Below are 21,490 nucleotides of genomic sequence, written 5' to 3'. Positions count from 1 at the left end.
TATTTTTTAACAATTTGGAAAAGAATGAGTGGCAGAAGAATTAAAATAACGAGACAGCTCCCTTCCCCTCTTCTCTCCTCTCTGCACTCAGAGTCAGAGGTCAAGGTTCAGAAAGTTACCCTATCCCCCGGCCCCCCCGGCACACACCTCCTCCTCTATCCTCCCTCCTGGGAGTCCCTTTTCAACAGGAAAAACATCCCTGTCCCAAAGTGGGAGTGGAGGAACAAACATCATACTGTTGAACTTTCAGTGAGTCTGGGCTTTCACTTGGCTTACAGGAAGTTGAATAGATACGGTCCTAATAGACTGCCAAAATAACTGCCAAAATAAAGGAAACACCAACATAAATTGTCTTAATAGGGCGTTGGGCTACCACAACCTGCCAGAACCGCTTCAATGCGCCTTGGCATAGATTTTACAAGTGTCTAGAACTCTATTGCAGGGATGCGACACCATTCTTCCACAAGAAATGTAAAAAAAATAAAAAATGTATGATGGTGGAAAACGCTGTCTCATGCACCGCGCCAGATTGCGCTGAGATCTGATGACTGAGACACACACACACACCCTAACCATATTTAGGGGACTTTGACTGGTTTTCTGGCATATCCAGCAAAAATAATACATTTTCTCTACCTCTGAGCGACAGAGCAAATCCAGCAATCGTGGTTTCATCTCACTGTGATACTCTCAACATCATTTTGTAGAATTGAAACACGACCACTTTCCCTTGGTCACAGAGGGACGAAATGACCTTTTGCATAAAACTGAAGTAAGTTATAACGAGTCTGCAGACATTAGAATGGTGTCTCTGCGTTGCTCAGAGGAGGCTTGGCAGAAAATGCTCTGTCGTCAGTTATATGAAATGGGGCCAAATTTGTACTTTCACTAAATATGATCATATTTATTCTATAGTTATAAGAAAAGTGAAATCTTATAATAATTCATTTATAATTTGATTGTTACTATATTTAGAAAGCATTTCAGTCATTTCAAGCCCTATTCACCCACAGTTGTTGAATATATTTTCATTATATTTGTACTATGTACTAAAGCTTATGTCATCAAATGAGTACACGTTAACTATTTTTAACAAAAAATTCCGTCCCTTTCAAGAACTATGCAGCATCCCTAGTTATTGTTAATGGCCATCTCATGAAAAATAATTTATTTTGGGAATGTCTATTTAGAGGGAAATCTACATTCTGCCATAAAGCTCAAGAGGCCCGCTATGTTCCTTTGTGACACTTCTATCAAAGTCGCAGAGATCTCTTCTTCTACAGTAGCCATGGTATTTAAAATAATGGGCAACTGGGCATTTTTTTTTACATGACCCTAAACATGATTGGATGTAAATTGCTTAATTAACTCAAGAGCCACACTTGTGTGGAAGCACCTGCTTTCAATATACTTTGTATCCCTCATTTACGCAAGTGTTTCTTTATTTCGGCAGTTATCTGTATGTATCACGGCTCAGGATATGACCCAAATGCAGACACAGAAGGTGGATAGTACAGTTCTCAGATGATTTATTGTGAACACGAGGCAGCCAAAGGGCAGGTCGAGGACAGACAGGGGTTCGTGATCAGGTCAGAGTCAGGCAGGTACAGGATAGCAGGCAAGCTCAGAGTCAGGCCTGGCAGAATAGCCAGAACTGAGAAAACTAGGAAACAGAACTTAAGAAATGGGAAGATGGGAAAGCACGCTAGACGAACTGGCAACAGACAAACAGAGAACACAGGTATAAATGCCCTGGGGATAATGGGGAAGATGGGCGACACCTGGAGGGGGGTGGAGACAAGCACAAAGACAGGTGAAACAGATCAAGGTGTGACAGTATGTGTAAATTGTGTGTGTCAGTGTTCATTTTGTCAACAAACATAGTGACTCAAATATTTGTCAAACATTTTTCAGTGGCAATTGATGAGAATATAACTGATTCAAAAGACCCTGAAAAAAACTCTTGCCACCGACGCAAGAGTAATAAACTTGCAATAAACTTTTTTTATTTCAGTTGACTAAAAGAAGAAGAGACAAAATTATCTAAATCTGACAACTAAGTGTACTGGACAAGAGTTTTTGGAGAGATTGAGAGCTTTTCAGTGATAAGCACAATTAATATTAGCAGCACAACAGCTCAGCGCAGTTCTGTTCAGCAGTAGGAAGGACATGCCACACCAGACACACACAGCCTACATCAGCTCGTGAGCTGCAGGGCAGCAAGTGATGAGTGTGGCCAGACAGTCTCCGCTCCTTCTCCGATTATTCAGATTGAGCAGGGGACTCCTATGCTTCCCTTTTCTTTAGATACCCTTTGCCTGGTCAAGAAACACAAGCTGCTTTACAAAATTAAATACAATAGCAGCATTGAGTTTAATTTTAATATAACAGTCTAGCTATGTTTTTCTCTCTGTTGAGTATATAAAGTTGTCTGTCTTTGAATTTGTAGTCTGACTCAACCCTCCCACTTTCCGCACTACATTTCATAGCCATGTTCTGTAGCCAATGTTGCCAAGTCTCCCTTTTTTTCTCAGAGATGATTGCTTGATTCTAGCCCTTACTGTTCAAAAGATATGACCTATAATACCAGCGTTAAAGTAATTTTCTTTCTATCATGCATTTTCGGGCCACATTTTACATTCATAAAGCATATTGCAGGCCGTTCTAAAACTAGGCTACTTGCGGACCGGACCATAAACCATTTGTTTAGGCTACATCTTGTTCAGTCATGTTACCTCATTAGCTAACTATTGCTAACAACTTGAGGTGCGTTCAACAGGATGCAACCTATTGGAACGTTCAGATAGAAATATGCTATGTAGAACAAAAATGCCTCTGAATTTCTATCTGCAACGTTCAAGAACGTTCTGCAACTGAACATGGCCCTGGTATCATTACCATTAGCCTATATGCAAACATTTGGTGGCACAGAAAGAAATGAAAAGGGATAGCAAACAATTTATTGACTAAATTCCTCTTGCCATTACACTATATCTGACTGTGTAAATAGCTTTATTTTGAGTCAAAGTGGACCCAGTGACTCAGACTTCAGCACTTGGACCAGGACTCGAGCACTGAGACTTGGACTTCAGCCATAGGGATTGGTACTCAACTCGTGACTCGACCATTGTTGACTCGGACTTGGACTCGAGCACAGGGGACTTGGGACTCGATTTGGACTTGAGGTTTAGTGAATCCACTACGTCCACTGTGGCGTCTGTGGAGTGTTGATAACAATGGAAATTATGTGAGTGACCGAGGTACAACCCATACTACTTTGCAGGATGCACATCATGTGATTGTGCTACTCTCTCTCTCTCTCTCTGTTTGTGTGTGTCTGTTTTGTATGTAATGTGCATTATCTAACTCATGTCAAATCAAATTGTATTGATTTGACATATTTATCTGAAGTTATTGCAGGTGTAGTTAAATGCTTGTGTTCCTTGCTCCAACAGTGCAGTAGTATCTAACAGCTCACAACAATACACCTGAATCTAAAAGTAAATTTGATTGAGCAATGTCGGAGTGGCATTGACTAAAATACAGTAGAATAAGGACAACAACCACCCGAGCCACTGCCTGTTCACCCCACTACCATCCAGAAGGCGAGGTCAGTACAGGTGCATCAAAGCTGGGACAAAGAGACAGAGAAACAGCTCCTATCTCAAGGCGGTTGATGTCCTTGATGATATTTTTAGCCTTCCTGTGACATCAGGTGCTGTAGGTGTCCAGGAGGACAGGTAGTTTTCCCCCAATGATGCGTTTGGCAGACCGCACCACCCTCTGGAGAGCCCTGCGGTTGCTGGCGGTGCAGTTGCTGTACCAGGCGGTGATACAGCCCGACAGGATGCTCTCAATTGTGTATCTGTTAAAGTTTGTGAGGGTTTTAGTGTGGTGACAGTGTGGTGAAGAAAGCGCAACAGCGCCTCTTCAACCTCAGGAGGCTGAAGAGGTGCTTTTGCGCTTTCTTCAGCACACTGTCTGTGTGGGTGGACCATTTCAGATCGTTGGTGATGTGTATGCCGAGGAGCTTGAAGATTTTAACATTCTCTACTGCGATCCCGTCGATGTGGATTGGGGCGTGCTCCCTCTGTTATTTCCTGAAGTCCACGATCAGATACTTTGTTTTGTTGACGTTGAGTGAGAGGTTATTTTCCTGGCACCACTCTCCCAGGGCCCTCACCTCTTTCCTGTGTCGTCATTGTTGGTAATCAGGCTGCTGTTGTGTCGTCTGCAAAATTGATGATTGAGTTGAAGGCGAACCCTTGTGAGGCCCCTGTGTTGAGGATCAGTGAAGTGGAGGTGTTGTTTCCTACCTTCACCACCTGGGGGTGGCCCGTCAGGAAGTCCAGGACCCAGTTGATTTGATTTGAATGCTGAGCTGTAGTCAATGAACATCATTCTCATATAGGTATTCTTCTTGTCCAGATGCAATAGGACGGTGTGCAGTGCGATGGCGATTGCATCGTCTGTGGATCTATTGGGGCGGTAAGCAAATTGAAGTCGGTATAGGGTGTCAGGTAAGGTGATAGGATCTTTAACTAGCCGACAGAAGTGAGTGCTACTCATTTAATGGTAATTTATTTCAGTTACCTTTGCTTTCTTGGGTACAGGAATAATGTTGGACATCTTGAAGCAAGTGGGGACAGCAGACTGGGATAGGGAGAGATTGAATATCTCCGTAAACAGCTGGTATGTGCATGCTCTGAGAACAAGGCTAGGGATGCCGTCGCGAGGTTTAATAGGATTAAATGTCTTACTCACGTCGACCACGGAGAAGGAGGGCCCACAGCCCTTGGTGGCGGGCCGCGTCGGTGGCACTTTGTTATTGTCATGCCTGCTACCGCTCCCCCTCTCTGGTTGCTCGAGGACGCCTGGCTGCCCACCATTACGCACACCTGACACCATCGTTACGCACATCAGCACTTCATTGGACTCACCTGGACTCCATCACTTTATTGATTGCCCCTTCTTGCCCCTTCTTCTGTCTATTCCTCAGTTTGATCCCCGTGTCAGCATTAATGTTGTTATGTTTCCCTTGTTCAGACAATGTCCGTGATTTGTTTCATGCCTGTTATTGATTAAATATTCACTCCCTGTACTTGCTTCTCCTGGCTCCCAGCGTCTGTCCTCACATTTATCCTCAAAGCAGGCGAAGGTGTTTAGCTTGTCCGGAAGCAAGACGTTGGTGTCCACAACGTGGCTGGTTTTCCCTTTTGTATTACGTGATTGTCTGTAGACCCTGCCACATACGTCTCGTGAATTGCAACTCCGCTTTGTCTCTGTATTTACGTTTAGGAACACCTTCCTAATGTTGAATTGCACCCCCTTTTGCCCTCAGAACAGCCTCAATTCTTCGGGGCATGGACTCTACAAGCGTTCCACAGGGATGCTGGTCCATGTTGACCCCAATGATTCCCGCAGTTGTATCAAGTTGGTTGGGTGGTGGACCCTTCTTGACACACGCAAACTGTTGGGCCTGGCACCTACTACCATACCCTGTTCAAAGGCACTTGAACATTTTGTCTTGCCAATTCAGCCTCTGAATGGCATACATACTATACACAATCCATGCCTCAATTGTCTCAAGTCTTAAAAATCATTCTTTAATTTAACCTGTCTGTTCCCCTTCATCTACACTGATTGAAGTGGATTTAACAGGTGACTTTGCTAAGGGATCCTAGCTTTCACCTGGATTCACCAGGTCAGTCTATGTCATGGAAAAAGCAGGTGTTCCTAATGTTTGTCATATTTCTGTTGTTGGGAAGATAATTGGATGTTATGCAGAAAAATATGTTGATAGGACATTTACATTACATTTAAGTCATTTAGCAGACACTCTTATCCAGAGCGACTTACAAATTGGTGCATTCACCTTATGACATCCAGTGGAGCAGCCACTTTACAATAGTGCATCTAAATATTTTAAGGGGGGTGAGAAGGATTACTTTATCCTATCCTAGGTATTCCTTAAAGAGGTGGGGTTTCAGGTGTCTCCGGAAGGTGGTGATTGAGTCCGCTGTCCTGGCGTCGTGAGGGAGTTTGTTCCACCATTGGGGGGCCAGAGCAGCGAACAGTTTTGACTGGGCTGAGCGGGAACTGTACTTCCTCAGTGGTAGGGAGGCGAGCAGGCCAGAGGTGGATGAACGCAGTGCCCTTGTTTGGGTGTAGGGCCTGATCAGAGCCTGGAGGTACTGAGGTGCCGTTCCCCTCACAGCTCCGTAGGCAAGCACCATGGTCTTGTAGCGGATGCGAGCTTCAACTGGAAGCCAGTGGAGAGAGCGGAGGAGCGGGGTGACGTGAGAGAACTTGGGAAGGTTGAACACCAGACGGGCTGCGGCGTTCTGGATGAGTTGTAGGGGTTTAATGGCACAGGCAGGGAGCCCAGCCAACAGAGAGTTGCAGTAATCCAGACGGGAGATGACAAGTGCCTGGATTAGGACCTGCGCCGCTTCCTGTGTGAGGCAGGGTCGTACTCTGCGGATGTTGTAGAGCATGAACCTACAGGAACGGGCCACCGCCTTGATGTTAGTTGAGAACGACAGGGTGTTGTCCAGGATCACGCCAAGGTTCTTAGCGCTCTGGGAGGAGGACACAGTGGAGTTGTCAACCAACTAGGACAAGGCTATGTATGTTTGTGCACATGGAAGTCAGTGATTTACAGAGCATTTGCAAAGTATTCAGACCCCTTGACTTGTTCCACCTTTTGTTACGTTACAGCCTTATTTAAAAAAAAAAAATGTTTTTTAACATCCTCATCAATCTTCACACAATACCCCACAATGACAAAGCAAAAACAGGTTTTTAGAAATTTTTGCAAATGTATTAAAAAAAAAAAAATTACAGGATTGTGTTGAAGCACAGATCTGGGGAAGGGTACCAAAACAATTCTGCCGCATTGACGTAAATTGAAGAAGTTTGGAACCACTAATCGGGGGAGAAGGGCTCCAGAGTTCCTCTGTGATCCTTCCAGAAGGACAACCATCTCTGCAGCACTCCACCAATCAGGCCTTTATGGTAGAGTGGCCAGACAGAAGCCACTCCTCAGTAAAAAGGTATATGACAGCTCGCTTGGAATTTGCCAAAAGGCACATAATGGACTATCAGACCATGAGAAACAAGATTCTCTGGTCTGATGAAACCAATATTGAACTCTTTGGCCTGAAGGCTAAGCGTCACGTCTGGAGGAAACCTGGCACCATCCCTACAGTGAAGCATGCTGGCGGCAGCATCAATGGCAGGTTCAGGGAGACTTTGAAAGGGCATTTGGTTGACTAAAATTTCTCACTGTTTTTGTCATTTTGAATATAACTAGACTAAATCATTATTCAAATTACAACAATTTGACTAAGACTTGATGATATTTTAGTCAAAATTACATAAGACTAGACTAAATCAAAAATCTTCATTTGAAGCCTAACAATTTGTTCAATGGGCAGGTTTTTTCCCTGACACTACTGTGAGGCTACTTTCCCATTATTATCATGTGCTGGAGGAACAGAGACATAGTGGCACCTGCCCAATGCAGCATAATTTGCATACTGCTATTAGTGGCATTTTTATGGGCATACAATACACGCCAATGTAACCCCTCACCCTATGACCCTACTCCTTTGGCATCCACATGTTATGGACATGCAGCACCTGAAACCTTGCACACTTGTCTCAGCCCCAACCGGTCAACAAGTTTAAAGAGCACAGTGTCCATGTCAACTCTAGCCTTGCGTGGCATGGTCTTTTAAAAACTGGACTTAGCGACTTTGAATCGGTGATTAAAGGGCCTCAGTTGCATTGTTGTCGTTTTTCATTCTTTATTTGATATGATTGAACAATAGACGCCGGAAAGTGGGTCATTTGTACACTTGGCAATAGCAGATTGCATCATCACACATTGCATTGTCTCATGGTCCACACTGTAAAGTATTCAAAGAGCTTTGATATTCATTGTGATGTCGTTCATTGTCTCTGTTTCCGTCGGCCGGGTTGAATTCCCAGAGACTGTGTTATGTAGTGAAGTTGAAAATCTCACAGAATAGTATAGTATGGACCTACACTACTGGTCAAAAGTTTTAGAACATCTATTCATTCAAAGGTTTTCCTTTATTTATACTATTTTCTACATTGTATAACAATAGTGAAGACATCAACACTGTGAAATAACACATATGGAATCATGTAATAAACAAAAAAGTGTTAAACAAATCAAAATATATTTGAGATTTGAGATTCTTCAACTAGTTACCCTTTGCCTTGATGACAGCTTGGCACACTCTTGCCATACTCTCAACCAGCTTCATGAGGTATCATCCTGAAATGCATTTCAAATAACAGGTTTGCCTTCTTAAAAGTTAATTTGTGAAATGTATTTCCTTCTTAATGTGTTTAAGCCAATCAGTTGTGTTGTGACAAGGTAGGTGTGGTATGCAGAAGATAACCAAATTTGGTTAAAGACCAAGTCCATATTATGGCAAGAAAAGGTCAAATAAGCAAAGAGAAATGACAGTCCATCATTACTTTAAGACATGAAGGTCAGTCAATCTGGAATATTTCAAAAACGTTGAAAGTTTCTTCAAGTGCAGTCGCAAAAACCATCAAGCGCTATGATGAAACTGGCTCTTATGAGGACCGCCACAGGAATGGAAGACCCAGAGTTACCTCTGCTGCAGAGGATAAGTTCATTAGAGTTACCAGCCTCAGAAATTGCAGCCCATATAAATGCTTCACAGAGTTCAAGTAACAGACACATCTCAACATCAATTGTTCAGAGGAGTTTGTGTGAATCAGGCTTTCATGGTCAAATTTCTGCAAAGAAACCACTACTAAAGGACACCAATAAGAAGAAAAGACTTGTTTGGGCCAAAAAACACGAGCAATGGACAGTAGACCGGTGGAAATCTGTCCTTTTGTCTGGAGTCCAAATTGGAGATTTTTGGTTCCAACCGCCGTGTCTTTGTGAGATGCAGTGTGGGTGAATGGATGATATCTGCATGTGTATTTCCCACCGTAAAGCATGGAGGAGGAGGTGTTGTGGTATGGGGGTGCTTTGCTGGTGACACTGTCTGTGATTTATTTAGAATTCAAGGCACACTTAACCTGTAACGGCCGTTGGTGGAAGAAGGTGAGGACCAAGGTGCAGCGTGGTAGGTGTTCATCTTTTATTCGTTGAACTGAACACTGAATAGACAAACAATAAAGAGAACAACAGAAACAGTTCTGTCTGGTGCAGACACAAAAACAGAAAGCAACTACCCACACCACACAGGTGGGAAAAGGCTACCTAAGTATGGTTCACAATCAGAGACAACGATAGACAGCTGCCTCTGATTGAGAACCACACCCGGCCAAACAACACAGAAATCCAAAACATAGAATGCCCACCCTAGTCACATGTGACATGACCAGCATGGCTACCACAGCATTCTGCAGCAATATGCAATCCCATTTGGTTTGGGCTTGGTGGGACCACTGTATCATTTGTTTTTCAACAGGACAATGACCCAACACACTTACAGGCTGTGTAATGGCTATTTCACAAAGAAGGAGAGTGATGGAGTGCTGCATCAGATGACCTGGCATCCACAATCCCCCGACCTCAACCAAATTGAGATGGTTTGAGATGAGTCGGACCGCAGAGTGAAGGAAAAGCAGCCAACAAGTGCTCAGTATATGTGGGAACTCCGTCAAGACTGTTGGAAAAATGTGTTCCAGGTGAAGCTGGTTGAGAGAATGCCAAGAGTGTGCAAAGCGGTCATCAAGGCAAAAGGTGGCTATTTGAAGAATCTCAAATACAAAATATATTTTGATTTGTTTAACACTTGTTTGTTTACTACATGATTCCATATGTGTTATTTAATAGTTTTGATGTATTCACTATTTTTCTACAATGTAGAAAATAGTAAAAATAAAGAAAAACCCTTGAATGAGTAGGTGTTCTAAAACTATTGACCGGTAGTGTAGAACACTAGGGAAAGGAACCAGCCTTTTCCATCGTACGTTTTCTAGTGAAAACATTGCACACAATTATATAACACACAAAAATATGTCTATTTTTTTTATTTTCGCTGGAGCATTTTTCTTAATTCTCAGATTGACCAAATGTGTTGATCCTCATGCCATTGGTGAATAGAATCACAACAGATATAGAAGCACAAAAACAAGTCCACTGCATAGTTTCAGAGGGTCTTTGCCTGGGCAACAATACAGATAGTATCAGCCAGCTCGGTCTACTCTGTACTGCTCCCCCCAGTCAAAACAAACACTGGTAGAGCTCAAGTGGGGGCAGGTTTAGGACCTGATAAAGATCCTGTAAACGGTTTGGGAGAGAAATGACAGAACAAAATATATTTGACGGATGCTAGTTACATTTAAAGGGCCATTTATGAAAGCTTGATGTGTGTGTCTTTGTTTTTCCTTTTCAAATTCCTTTTCAAATGGCTGAAATGGCCCGAACTGATTTGAAAACGGCATATTGTATGTGTGTCTTGGCTTTGTATCGAGACTTTATTAGGTAACGTTAGATATTTTGGAACACTTGTAGGACATTCTCCTGGCGGCACATTGTGTGTCATTGTAAAAAAGCAAATAATGGAGCGTCTTTTCAAGTTAATTGAAAAAATCCTCAGTATGTCTGTTTGCCATTATAGCTGCTTTGTTGATGTCAAATCGCTCGCTGTTCATTTCTATGTCTTAGGAATGTCCACAAAGCACCCACATTGACACAAACCGACCAACCCAAACAAGGTCAAAGTGTATCGCAACAATAAGAACACTTGTCAAAAACACAATCATTTGAGAATGGGGTAAAAACTTCTAAAAGCCTTCTACTTGGGAGAGGCAAGAGCATGTGTATTGGAGAAGTCTTGTTGTTTGTCATTGAATCATGATTAACTGATCATCAGTCTATTTTCTTGAAGGACAAGCTGTTTTGGGTAAAACTCTCTTTAAACCCCAGTGTAATTCACCTGTCAACCCAATATCAACATCTCCAGGAAAGACCATTTTAATGAAGTGACAGGTTTTATTTTCATTGAACAATTGCCTGTTGGCTCTCACTCTATGGCTCGCCTTTCAGTATAGCGTGAGAATGCAAACGACCATTGGGAAGTCGTTTTAATGATGTTTTCATTTCTACTAACCAAATTTGGTTTAAGGGTTATGATCTGGGTCCCACTGCCGACACGATACTCCCATTTTCGGCCTTATTTTGGATCATAAGAACTTTAGGCGTTTGAACCTGCACACCATTCTGCTCAGGACACATGCATAAATAATAGTCCTTCTAAATGCCAACCTTTTTGGACAAAAATAATCAAATTTGATTCAAATATAGCCTGGGTAACTTATGTTATATAAGGGCATAGATTATGATTGCTCATCTTATGTTGGAAGGTTGACCTGAAGTAGGCAGGTGGTGGTCCAATGTTTAGTAGATCCACTGCTGTTGTGCTCTTTCACCCTCTCATTGTCTGCCATTGTGTTGTTGTTGGCTTCCTTCAGGCTGGCCTGCTACCATGGTTCATACGCTGACATTTAACAACTCCCACAGAGGACCACTCTGTTTATTTAAAACTGTAATCAACGGACTATGAACCATTTCAGAGACTTTATAGAGAATTATCAGGCAATGATAAAAAAAATGGAGGATATATTAGTCTTTCTGTGATTCATATCTCTCTCAAAGCATTGAAGAATTGTGAAATATCGACAACAAAATTACAAGCCATGAAGGACGACATCATCCTTCCTCTAGAACAGCAAAGAATTCAGAAGAAAACCAAACATGTCTAATGCAAACAAGCATGACATAAACAACAAGAAGAAGCGGCCTGTTTTGGGAGAGTAGTTCTATTTTGTCTGATATGGCTGTCGGTGTGCCATGGAGTTCACGCAACAACCTAACACGCCTCTCTTTCACCCTGTTCTCTTCTCTGAAAGGGCAGGTCACAGAAGGAATATCAACCACCATTACCACTCACACTCTATCAGACATAGCCTAATCCCCTCCCGCTGTTACTCACTACCATCTCAACCAAACACTATCTGATCTGAGAGGCTAAATTTAGACGGGAGATATGGGCCAATTTCAACATGTTTTTTTTTGTCTTCAAACTATTCCCGTACGTACGTCTCGGCACAATGAGCTCTTTCTCCCAGCTTTGATCAACTGCATACAAGGTCATAAGGATCAGTATGGCAGTGTTATATCTAGAGCACACCAGGCACAGAGTTAGTTTGGGTTGCCAGATCATATTCACTTTTGCCAAGGAGGAAGATTCCTATCCTAGATTGTGCCCCCCCCCATCAAGCATCATTTTTTAACAGACACGGAGAAGAACTCAAATTGTTCATTGCGTCTCTCATACTGAGTTATGAATGGTGCCTTAACACTGTTTATTTACTTGGATGAACCCCTCATCCAGGTTGGCTTAGTTGACTTTCATGAGGCGGAGGGTAGCCTAGTGGTTAGACTAGATAACCGCAAGGTTGCAAGATCGAATCCCCGAGCGGACAAGGTAAAAATCTGTCGCTCTGCACCTGAGCAAGGCAGTTAACCCACTGTTCCTAGGTTGTCATTGTAAATAATAATTGGTTGTTAACTGTCTTGCCTAGTTAAATAAAGGTAAAAAACAAATGCAGTTCTCCATAAAGTAGTACTTGTAACATAAATCAAATCAAAGTTTACAGTGAATTGCTTACTTACAGGCTCTAACCAATAGTGCAAAAAAGGTATTAGGTGAACAATAGGTAAGTAAAGAAATAAAACAACAGTAAAAAGACAGGCTATATACAGTAGTGAGGCTATAAATGTAGTGAGGCTATATACAGACACTGGTTAGTCAGGCTGATTGAGGTAGTATGTACATGTAGATATGGTTAGTGACTATGCATATATGATGAACAGAGAGTAGCAGTAGCGTAAAGTGGGGTTGGTGGGTGGTGGGACACAATGCAAATAGCCTGGTTAGCCATTGTGCGGGAGCACTGGTTGGTCGGCCCAATTGAGGTTGTTTGTACATGAATGTATAGTTAGTGACTATGCATATATGATAAACAGTGTAAAAAGAGGGGTTGGGGGGGCACAAAATGCAAATAGTCTGGGTAGCCATTTGATTACCTGTTTAGGAGTCTTATGGCTTGAGGGTAAAAACTGTTGAGAAGCCTCTTTGTCCTAGACTTGGCACTCCGGTACCACTTGCCATGCGGTAGTAGAGAGAACAGTCTATAAGGGATAGGTTGTTATTCTGGCACCACCCTGCCAGATCTCTGACCTCCTCCGTATAGGCTGTCTCATCGTTGCCGGTGATCAGGCCTACCACTGTTGTGTCGTCTGCAAACGTAATGATGGTGTTGGAGTCGAGCCTGGCCTTGCATTCGTGGGTTATGAAAATTAACTGACAACGATTCTTCAGACGATGGCCAATTCTAACTTGACCACCAATTCTAACTTTAGCCTTATAGCAAAGAAATTGACCAATATCAAGTACCTCAACTACACTTCAAGTTTCAAGTTGTATTAGTCGTATGTATGGGATACGCATGGTATACATCGTCTAAAGAAATGCTTACTTGTAGTTTCCTTTTCGACAATGCAACAACAACAACAAAAAGTAAATGGAAGTAGAATAGTATAAACATATCATAAGTATAATACAGAAAGGCACAAATAGTCAAATATATACAGGGGTACATGTGTTTTGGGGAAGGGGGGGATGGAGTGCAAATGTATAAATTGAGCAGTGTAATAAGTCTGGTAGCAGCAGTTGTGATGTGCTAAGGTGCAGAGAATCAGAGCAGGTGGTCAGTAGAGTTCACGTGTTCAGCAGTCTGATGGCTTGCAGATAGAAACTGTCTCTGAGCCTGTTGGTCATCGTCCGATACCGTCTGCCCGACGGTAAGGGAGAGAACAGCTCGTGGCACTGTACTATGACAGACGATGTTGCCTTTCCCTCCAGTCATGGAAGTAACAGGAACATTAATCAAGTGAGTGACAGAGGGTTGGCCCTATAGGGCAGCTAGCTCACCCCATTGGCTCTCGCTGTGTCATTATCCCCACCCCCACAGGCTTCATGCCCATAGCGGCATGTGCCCCCTCAGATTTGTCCTGTTAAAAAAAAAAATCAGAAAATAGAAATGGATTTAGTTTTTTCTCTGTAATACTACTGGAAACTTAGCAATTGTATGAAGTTGTCTTTAGCCCAGATAGGTTCCCAATATCCCAACCTCATAACTAGCTAACAAGAAGCCTTTTCAGGCTATCAATCAAGTTAAAGTAGCTAGCTTGTGTAACTATTTTAGCTGGCATGCCTGCTGGCAAGGTTGGTAGACTTTATAAAAGCCAGCAATAACTAAATGTACTGAATTAAGACTTGCATTCCTTTCAATCTTTAATCAGAATTTAGCAGAATGCAGAGAAGCATATTTTGTTTCTTTAAAAAACAAAACCACCAATCAGGAGGATACAGACAACTCAAGAGGTACAGTATATATAGATATACTGAAAAATAGACATATTTATTTAGATAGAATTAAGCATAATGATTATGGCTCTAGATTGCAGGAAAAGGCCGTTTCAGGTGTTCAAAAGATGCAAAATTCTCAAAGCCCCCCTCCGGACCACCTACCAGCTGTACGTTGTTCCCGCTCAGATTTTTTGGGGTGCATGATGTCCCTGCCTGCCACTTCCTGCACATCTGCGTGAGAACAGAGATCTGTGTACTGGATCTGCTGGAACTAAATGTTTTCAAATCAAGATAATATTCCCCTATGCATAGCTGGCATGCTTTCATTTCTCCCCCTCTCTTTCTGGCACTGCGCTTCTCGCAGCCCCTCTCTCTCTATGACAACGTTGTGCACTTTCATTTATACTCGTTAATTCTCTTTCTTGCGCAATCTGCCTTTTATAAACTCTCTGTCAGTCCCAGTCCCGTCAACTGCATTCCTTTCAGCCTTTCACTTTTTTTAGAGCTCGTACTCAGCCTCTCTTTCTGGCTAGCACAGTCTTTCTTTCATAAATCTACTGTCTTGTCTCAGTGTCCAGATTTTGTGTTACATTTTTTTTATTTAACCTTTTCTTAACTAGGCAAGTCAGTGTCCAGATTTAAGTATGCATGCAGTGTATTCTTCAGGCACTAATAAACACAACATTGCACATGATAAGTTATAGTGGGCCATCAAGTCACGTCTTCCATGTACTGTACATAATATACTGCAGACAGATCTCTCCTAAATAGCCGAACCAGCTGTATTACCTCCCCCTCTTTTTAAAATTTTAATTTCAGCTAATTATAATCCGTTGAGAAGATATCACATTCTTGAAGGGCTATACCAGTTCCCCTTACACTGAATGACAAGGAAATCTTGCCTGGAGTGAAGCTCATGTTCACTGTTATAGAATCCTATAATGGGCGGTTGTAACAGACAGAGGAGGCCACAGTGGGCTGGTGGTTAATGCCCTGTCAGAGCGGTGTTGGGTTTCATAGCCAGGCATACTGAAAAACACTTTCATGGACAATCAGCCACGGTTTAAAAGGGTCAAAATGTCCTCCTCTTCAGTCTAAAAATGTGGATGAAGATATCAGATATCGTTATCAAACATCTGCTGCAAGTTTAGTAACACTTGGAGGGCAGTAAGGGAGATTGATTTGTTTTCTATTCTACAGTAAGGTTGTGTGCCAAACCATTAGCTGCTGCCAAACCATTAACTTAATCATGTATGCACTTACTGTTATTTAACGTGAATCACCTGGATTTATACATGATAGAGGATGATAACAGGACTCAACCAATGGCAGGGGCCGTGGATGAAGGTGGATGCTAGGGTCAACACATGCTGTGATGACATGGACTCTAAATAGGCTTTTTACTACACTCGACTTTTAGAAGAATCAACAAATTATGTGGGCTTTCATATGGGTGGTGGCCCATTGGTTGTATGTAGGTCCATTCAGGGCCCGTTGAAAAAGCTGTGGCTTTTATTAGCACATTGATGCAAATGTGTCTTTTATTTCATTGCTAATCTGTTTTCCTAAAAGACAATGCAGGTATTATGGGAAGGTATTTGCATAGGTAGCTGACTGTGTGAAGGACAAGAGTGTTAACAGCGTGTCGTCTTTTACATGTATTTGTCATGACTTTGCTGAACTGAAAAATAAAAAGCACAGAGAAAACATTGTAGGGGTTGTAAGGATCTGGATGACTGCCAGACGTCTTTGCAGTGTTCGTGTGAGACCACACAAAATTACGCTTGCAAAAACAGTCCAGCCGACTATCTGGCAGTGTCGGGTTTTGATTGTGTTAAATCTTGGGTCTGTGCCAAAAGACAGGTTTTCTCATTGAAAGCTGCAGGACTGATCTAGCAGCCTACACACACACACACACAGACACACACACACACACACACACACACACACACACACACACACACACACACACACACACACACACATCCTCCCTCCTCCCGCATGGGCCCCTAGGGCTTTTGTAAGCAATACCGACAAGAGCGTTTCCCTTATCTGAGCAGCTGCCGCAGGAAAATCCCAGGATGTGGCCTCTCCCCAGCCCATCCGTCCACTCTAGTCACGCAACGCTGTTAGCGGTGAGAGGGGCCCCCTGAGCACACACCCCCCTGCCTGCCTCTTGGAAAGTGCGCACACAGCACACAAACATAAACACATACAGTACAACACACACATAAGTGAATGCTAACATGCTCACATAAAGTCATGTCCATCTAGAAACAGACATTAACAAGTACACCCACATAATGAACGCTGCTCAGGCTCAAGTCTCTGAACAAGCTCCCAGGCAAACCAAGCTGTGCATCAAACGACCAAACAAATGAAAACAGACTAAATATCAGACCTAATGACAAACACACTGCCTCTACCTACTGTGTAGCCCTGCCGCCTCTCTCACACATAGACAAGCAATCTCTCCAAAACACACAGTGCAAGGCAGGCCAATCCAAGCCAGAATCTGGACGATCCAACACATCCCATAATTTTTTTTTGCCCTCCTCGCTGTTTGCGTGAGTAAGTGGCCCCTGTGTGTTTTGAGTCTGGTTTTCTTTCCCAGTGCATTGTGTTCTTTCTTCTTCTTTTTTTCCATTGTTAACTGCTAGTGTTTATTGCACTGTTATGTGTGGCGGTGCATTGTGCAGTACTGTACGGTTACTGCTCTCCTGTGCTGCTCCTGAGTCCTGGCCCACCACTTGGCTGCCAGACTGGGGAGGTCAGTGGAGTTCCTGAGGCTGAGACGGAGAGGGCTGAGGGGGTCCCACGACCCAGCAGACCCAATCGGGCAAGGCTAGCTCCCCAGTGAACCAGACACAGTGGGGTCAGGAGGGTCAGTGGGAAGGGGATGTACAGACATCCTCTGGTTGAGGAGCATCCCTGGCTGTCAGTCCTGCAGCCACAAATAATTAACATAATTTAACTGTATGTCCCAGACAGTCCCATGCACTTTGTAGTTTTTTTTTGTACCATTAAACCAGATTAAACTGGTTTTGTTATCTATTGATTCAACTAAGAGAGTATAGAACAATTCCAAAGACATCAGTAAATCTAATGATTACAGAAGAACACTGCAGGCCTAATGCTGGAAAAACCACCTCAAAGAAAAACAAACAAGGTTTAATATGCTTTCCCCAAAAGGAAACCGTCAGTGTAGTAAACCGGCACGTGCTCTTGTCCTATGGTAACTCCTATGCTCATTCACTCAGACTGTACAGTACATGAACACACTGTACATTACTACAACAGACATCACTCTTTCTCGCTCTCTCTACTCTCTCCCTCATCTCTCTCTCGCTCTGAAGCGGTTTTGCAGGTCAGAACCTGCTCATCGACTGATGATGCATGCCACTCAGACACCAGGGGAAAACAAAAGCTCCATTCAGCTGTGGGGATTTACTCTTTAAACTCACATAGATTGGGTGGGCTCAGGTGGACTGAGCTGTGTGTGTGTGTGTGTGTGTGTGTGTGTGTGTGTGTGTGTGTGTGTGTGTGTGTGTGTGTGTGTGTGTGTGTGTGTGTGTGTGTGTGTGTCATGTAGATTGGGCATGTTTTTAGGAAAAATAAGGAAAGATAATGAGATGGGTCAATTTTGCTAGCATGTGTATATGTTACCAAGTGGAGCCCCCTAGTGGGGGAAGGGGGTGGATGTTGAGATAAATGAGGCTGTGAACAATGAGTCAAGTTTCAGTGGTCTACCAACTTTTTGGGAGCTTTTCAACTTGCTGATGTGGCACTTCACTCACATTGGCAAAGGGGGCACAGGCCCGGCACAGCCAAAACAAACAGACAAGCTGAATGCCAGTAGACGAGCTTGGCACACACTGTCTCTCGCTCTTTCGCTCCCTTGAAATGCTGTGCAGTAATAACAAAGTTACAGACTCCCTGCCGTTTCTCGCCCCGGGCGTTGTATGTGCCATTAACAACATAAGCAGTGGGATCTCAGCCTTCCTTTTATAACTGAGGCCGTGCCAAAAGTCGCTTTTTGTAATCCCCTGACTGGAAGTGGTTGTCTTAACAGGCTTTGTAGCTCTCTTGGGAATGTCACACAGTGTTTCAGGTACAGACCAGTGACGTCTTGTCACTCCCATTTCACAACATCCCCGGTCAATCAACCTCGTTGGTCCGTTGCTTAAATGAAGGGTGATCACAGATTTAAAAGGGGTGCACTTTGTATAGTATGGACAAGACCCTAGAATGTTTGTTGACGTGTACCCACAGATACAGACTGCTAGAGTATGTGAGACTCCTCAAATACTATTGTGAAAATGATTGGCAACTTGAAAGAGTTGTAGAGACAGCATAGAAGGTCTTAGACAGGTTTTTTTTTTTAAGTGATCTGAGACATTTGTCTATAAAAGTCTGTGTTCTACGTAATAAAAAAAGACATTAACATTTTATTTGTCACATATTTGACTTGGATTATACGATACCTCCCAAAATCCACAGGTGGAGTAGCTTTTGATTTTCCTATTGTTAGAAGCACTTCCAACATTTCACTACAGTGGAAAGCTTTTCTTATCAGGCTTTTCCACTGTGGATGAAATGCCACTCCGCAGCCAGAACACTGATCATGTTAAGAAACCCTTCAAGTATTTTTAAAACAAAACAAATGGTATCATTTGGGCTGTTTAGTACTCTTTCTTCTGAAAGTGTTCCCAGGTAGGGAGAAGCCAGGGAATCGTAATCCAGGAGCCTAAAAGTGATTTACTACACACAGTCAGTCACACACATCCACACACATCAAACCATTCTCATTCTCACATAAACAAATCTGCATACTATAGTTTTTACACATATTTAACCCCTTGCAAAATATTGTATATAATGTGTTATTATTTGTCCTGTTTGGAAACGTCTTTGTTTTTTATGACAGATTTGTTTCTTTAATCATCTCTCAGAGGAATGCATGGTTGGACTGGTTGTCGCTCATGTTGTCTAAAGAAGAACCCTTTCACACAGAGAGAGAGAGAGAGTATTCACGACTATAATCATTACAACTGCTCGCTTCTATGTAAACATTTAGTTGTCATTCAAATGGGACAGTTGTGAAAGTTATGAAAGCCCTATCTGTTTGGCAATCTTAGGAATACCTTCTCTATATGTATTACTGGATGTCCTTGTTCATTTGAATTGCGTATCATAGCAGTTGTTTCCCTGAAGCAAGTCCACATAACTGTGAAGCCCCAGAAATATGAGCCGTTGGTTGGTAAGCACAGTCCCATATATATCATGAAAAAGGATTTTCGTGGAATTGGTTTTGTTCAGATTCTTTGATTTCAGGGAGTTGTGGTTTGATTCTGATATGATATGGAGTATTGAACCCATCAGGTTGGCCTTGTCTTTGAAATGGGATGGTATGGTATGCCTATAATGTCCACAAGCAAGCTGCAATAAAAAAACATTTGCTTTTTTTTGTCTTGCAGCAATGTTACACGGTTCGTAAAGCCCTATTATGAAATATGCATAATTCATATTGCAAGGAAAGGCATCCTCCTTAAACCTGGTGCCCATCTGTTTTTCACTCCAGTGAAAACATGGCAGGTTGACTTGTTCAACAACAACAAAAAAGTCTGGATTATTTTTTTTACAAGGAGTTACAGACTAAACATGGAGAGCCCATGTTGCTGGTACTTCGACAGATGTGTGCGAACTGGCGTCCAACTATATGTCGTTCAGAGGAAAATAGAAACATTTGAGGTTCAGTCCTGATCATGATTGATGGAATTTCCTCGCAGCACCAGGATTTTCATTTGGGCGATGGCCGGGCTTCAAACCCATTGACCGAGAGTAGCACCATCTCTCATGACGGAATCTTACACAAGCCAGTTGTTTTCACTCAGCGTCACCTAATCCCACTCTGTTTGGCTGTGGTACAGGGACAGGGATGAGAAGAAGAAATACCCTGCAGGGAGAGAAAAGAAATTATCGAAACTGATTATTGTGTCCGGTAGAATCACATAAGCATTGTGTCTTAGAGACAAACTCTGTGTTTCTGTCCAAAAAAGAAAGAGAGGAAGAGGACAGGGGAGAGATAGGGGGTGTGGTGGATAAATGGGTAATGACAGAGGAGAGGTGAGGAGGACAGTCCGTAAAGGACAGATAAAGCCAGAAGAGAGAGTGACCTTAAAGAGAGGGATTGGCAGATGAGTGAAGAAGGTGTGAAAGTGGGAAGGAAGCCAGTAGAGCAGGTGAGAGGAGTGGAGAGAGGGAGTTGGGGCAGTAAGAGGGAGATAAAGAGAAAGCGGAAAGGCGGAATTGAGGATACATTAGTGGGAGGGAGGGAGGGAGGGAGGGAGGGAGGGAGGGAGGGAGGGAGGGAGGGAGGGAGGAGAGAATGAGTGGCAGGCAGAGTGGAAAAATGTGGAAGAGAGAGATGGGCAGGGATGTGAAGGAGGAGTGGTGAGAAAGGGAGTTGGTATGTTTTACTGAGCGCCAACATATGAGCCCTACTGGAGAACTTGGCTGAGTGAACAAAAACGAAGAAAAAGTGAACCCCAGACTCCCCAGAAACCCCAGACTCCCCAGAAACCACAGAAACTCCATACTCCCAAGACTCCCCAGAAACCCCAGAAACCCCAGACTCCCCAGAAACCACAGAAACTCCATACTCCCAAGACTCCCCAGAAACCCCAGACTCCCCAGACTCCCGTGCGTATTGCTTTCAGGATATCGTGCTGATGTGAGCTTGTTTCCCCCCCCCCCCTCTACCTCCCCCCTCTCCCCCTATCCCTCTCTGTCTGCAGCGACCATGAAGAAAAGCAGTGTCCTGTTTCCCAATGGGAATGGGCTGAACATTAATGGGATGGAAGCCACAACCTTCTCCAAGGGGGACCTACTACTCCAGGTACAATACAGTACAGACCACTGACTTCACAGAACCAACGCAGGCAGGCAGCAGGCAGGCAGGCAGGCAGGCAGGCAGACAGACAGACAGACAGACAGACAGACAGACAGACAGACAGACAGACAGACAGACA

General features: G+C 43.2%; 1 protein-coding gene across 1 annotated transcript in view; it reads left to right on the top strand.

Moving 5' to 3' along the window:
* LOC115116332 (aryl hydrocarbon receptor-like) overlaps positions 1-21,490 on the top strand; it is a 50,025-nt gene that overhangs the window by 12,627 nt on the left and 15,908 nt on the right. The window contains exon 3 of the mRNA XM_065013005.1: positions 21,257-21,357. Coding sequence (XP_064869077.1) covers positions 21,257-21,357 — 101 coding nt within the window. The remainder of the gene's footprint in view (positions 1-21,256; positions 21,358-21,490) is intronic.

This window comes from Oncorhynchus nerka, linkage group LG3 (genome assembly GCF_034236695.1).
Source record: "Oncorhynchus nerka isolate Pitt River linkage group LG3, Oner_Uvic_2.0, whole genome shotgun sequence".
Classification (NCBI taxonomy): Eukaryota; Metazoa; Chordata; class Actinopteri; order Salmoniformes; family Salmonidae; genus Oncorhynchus; species Oncorhynchus nerka.
This window is presented reverse-complemented; position numbering and strand designations above follow the sequence as displayed.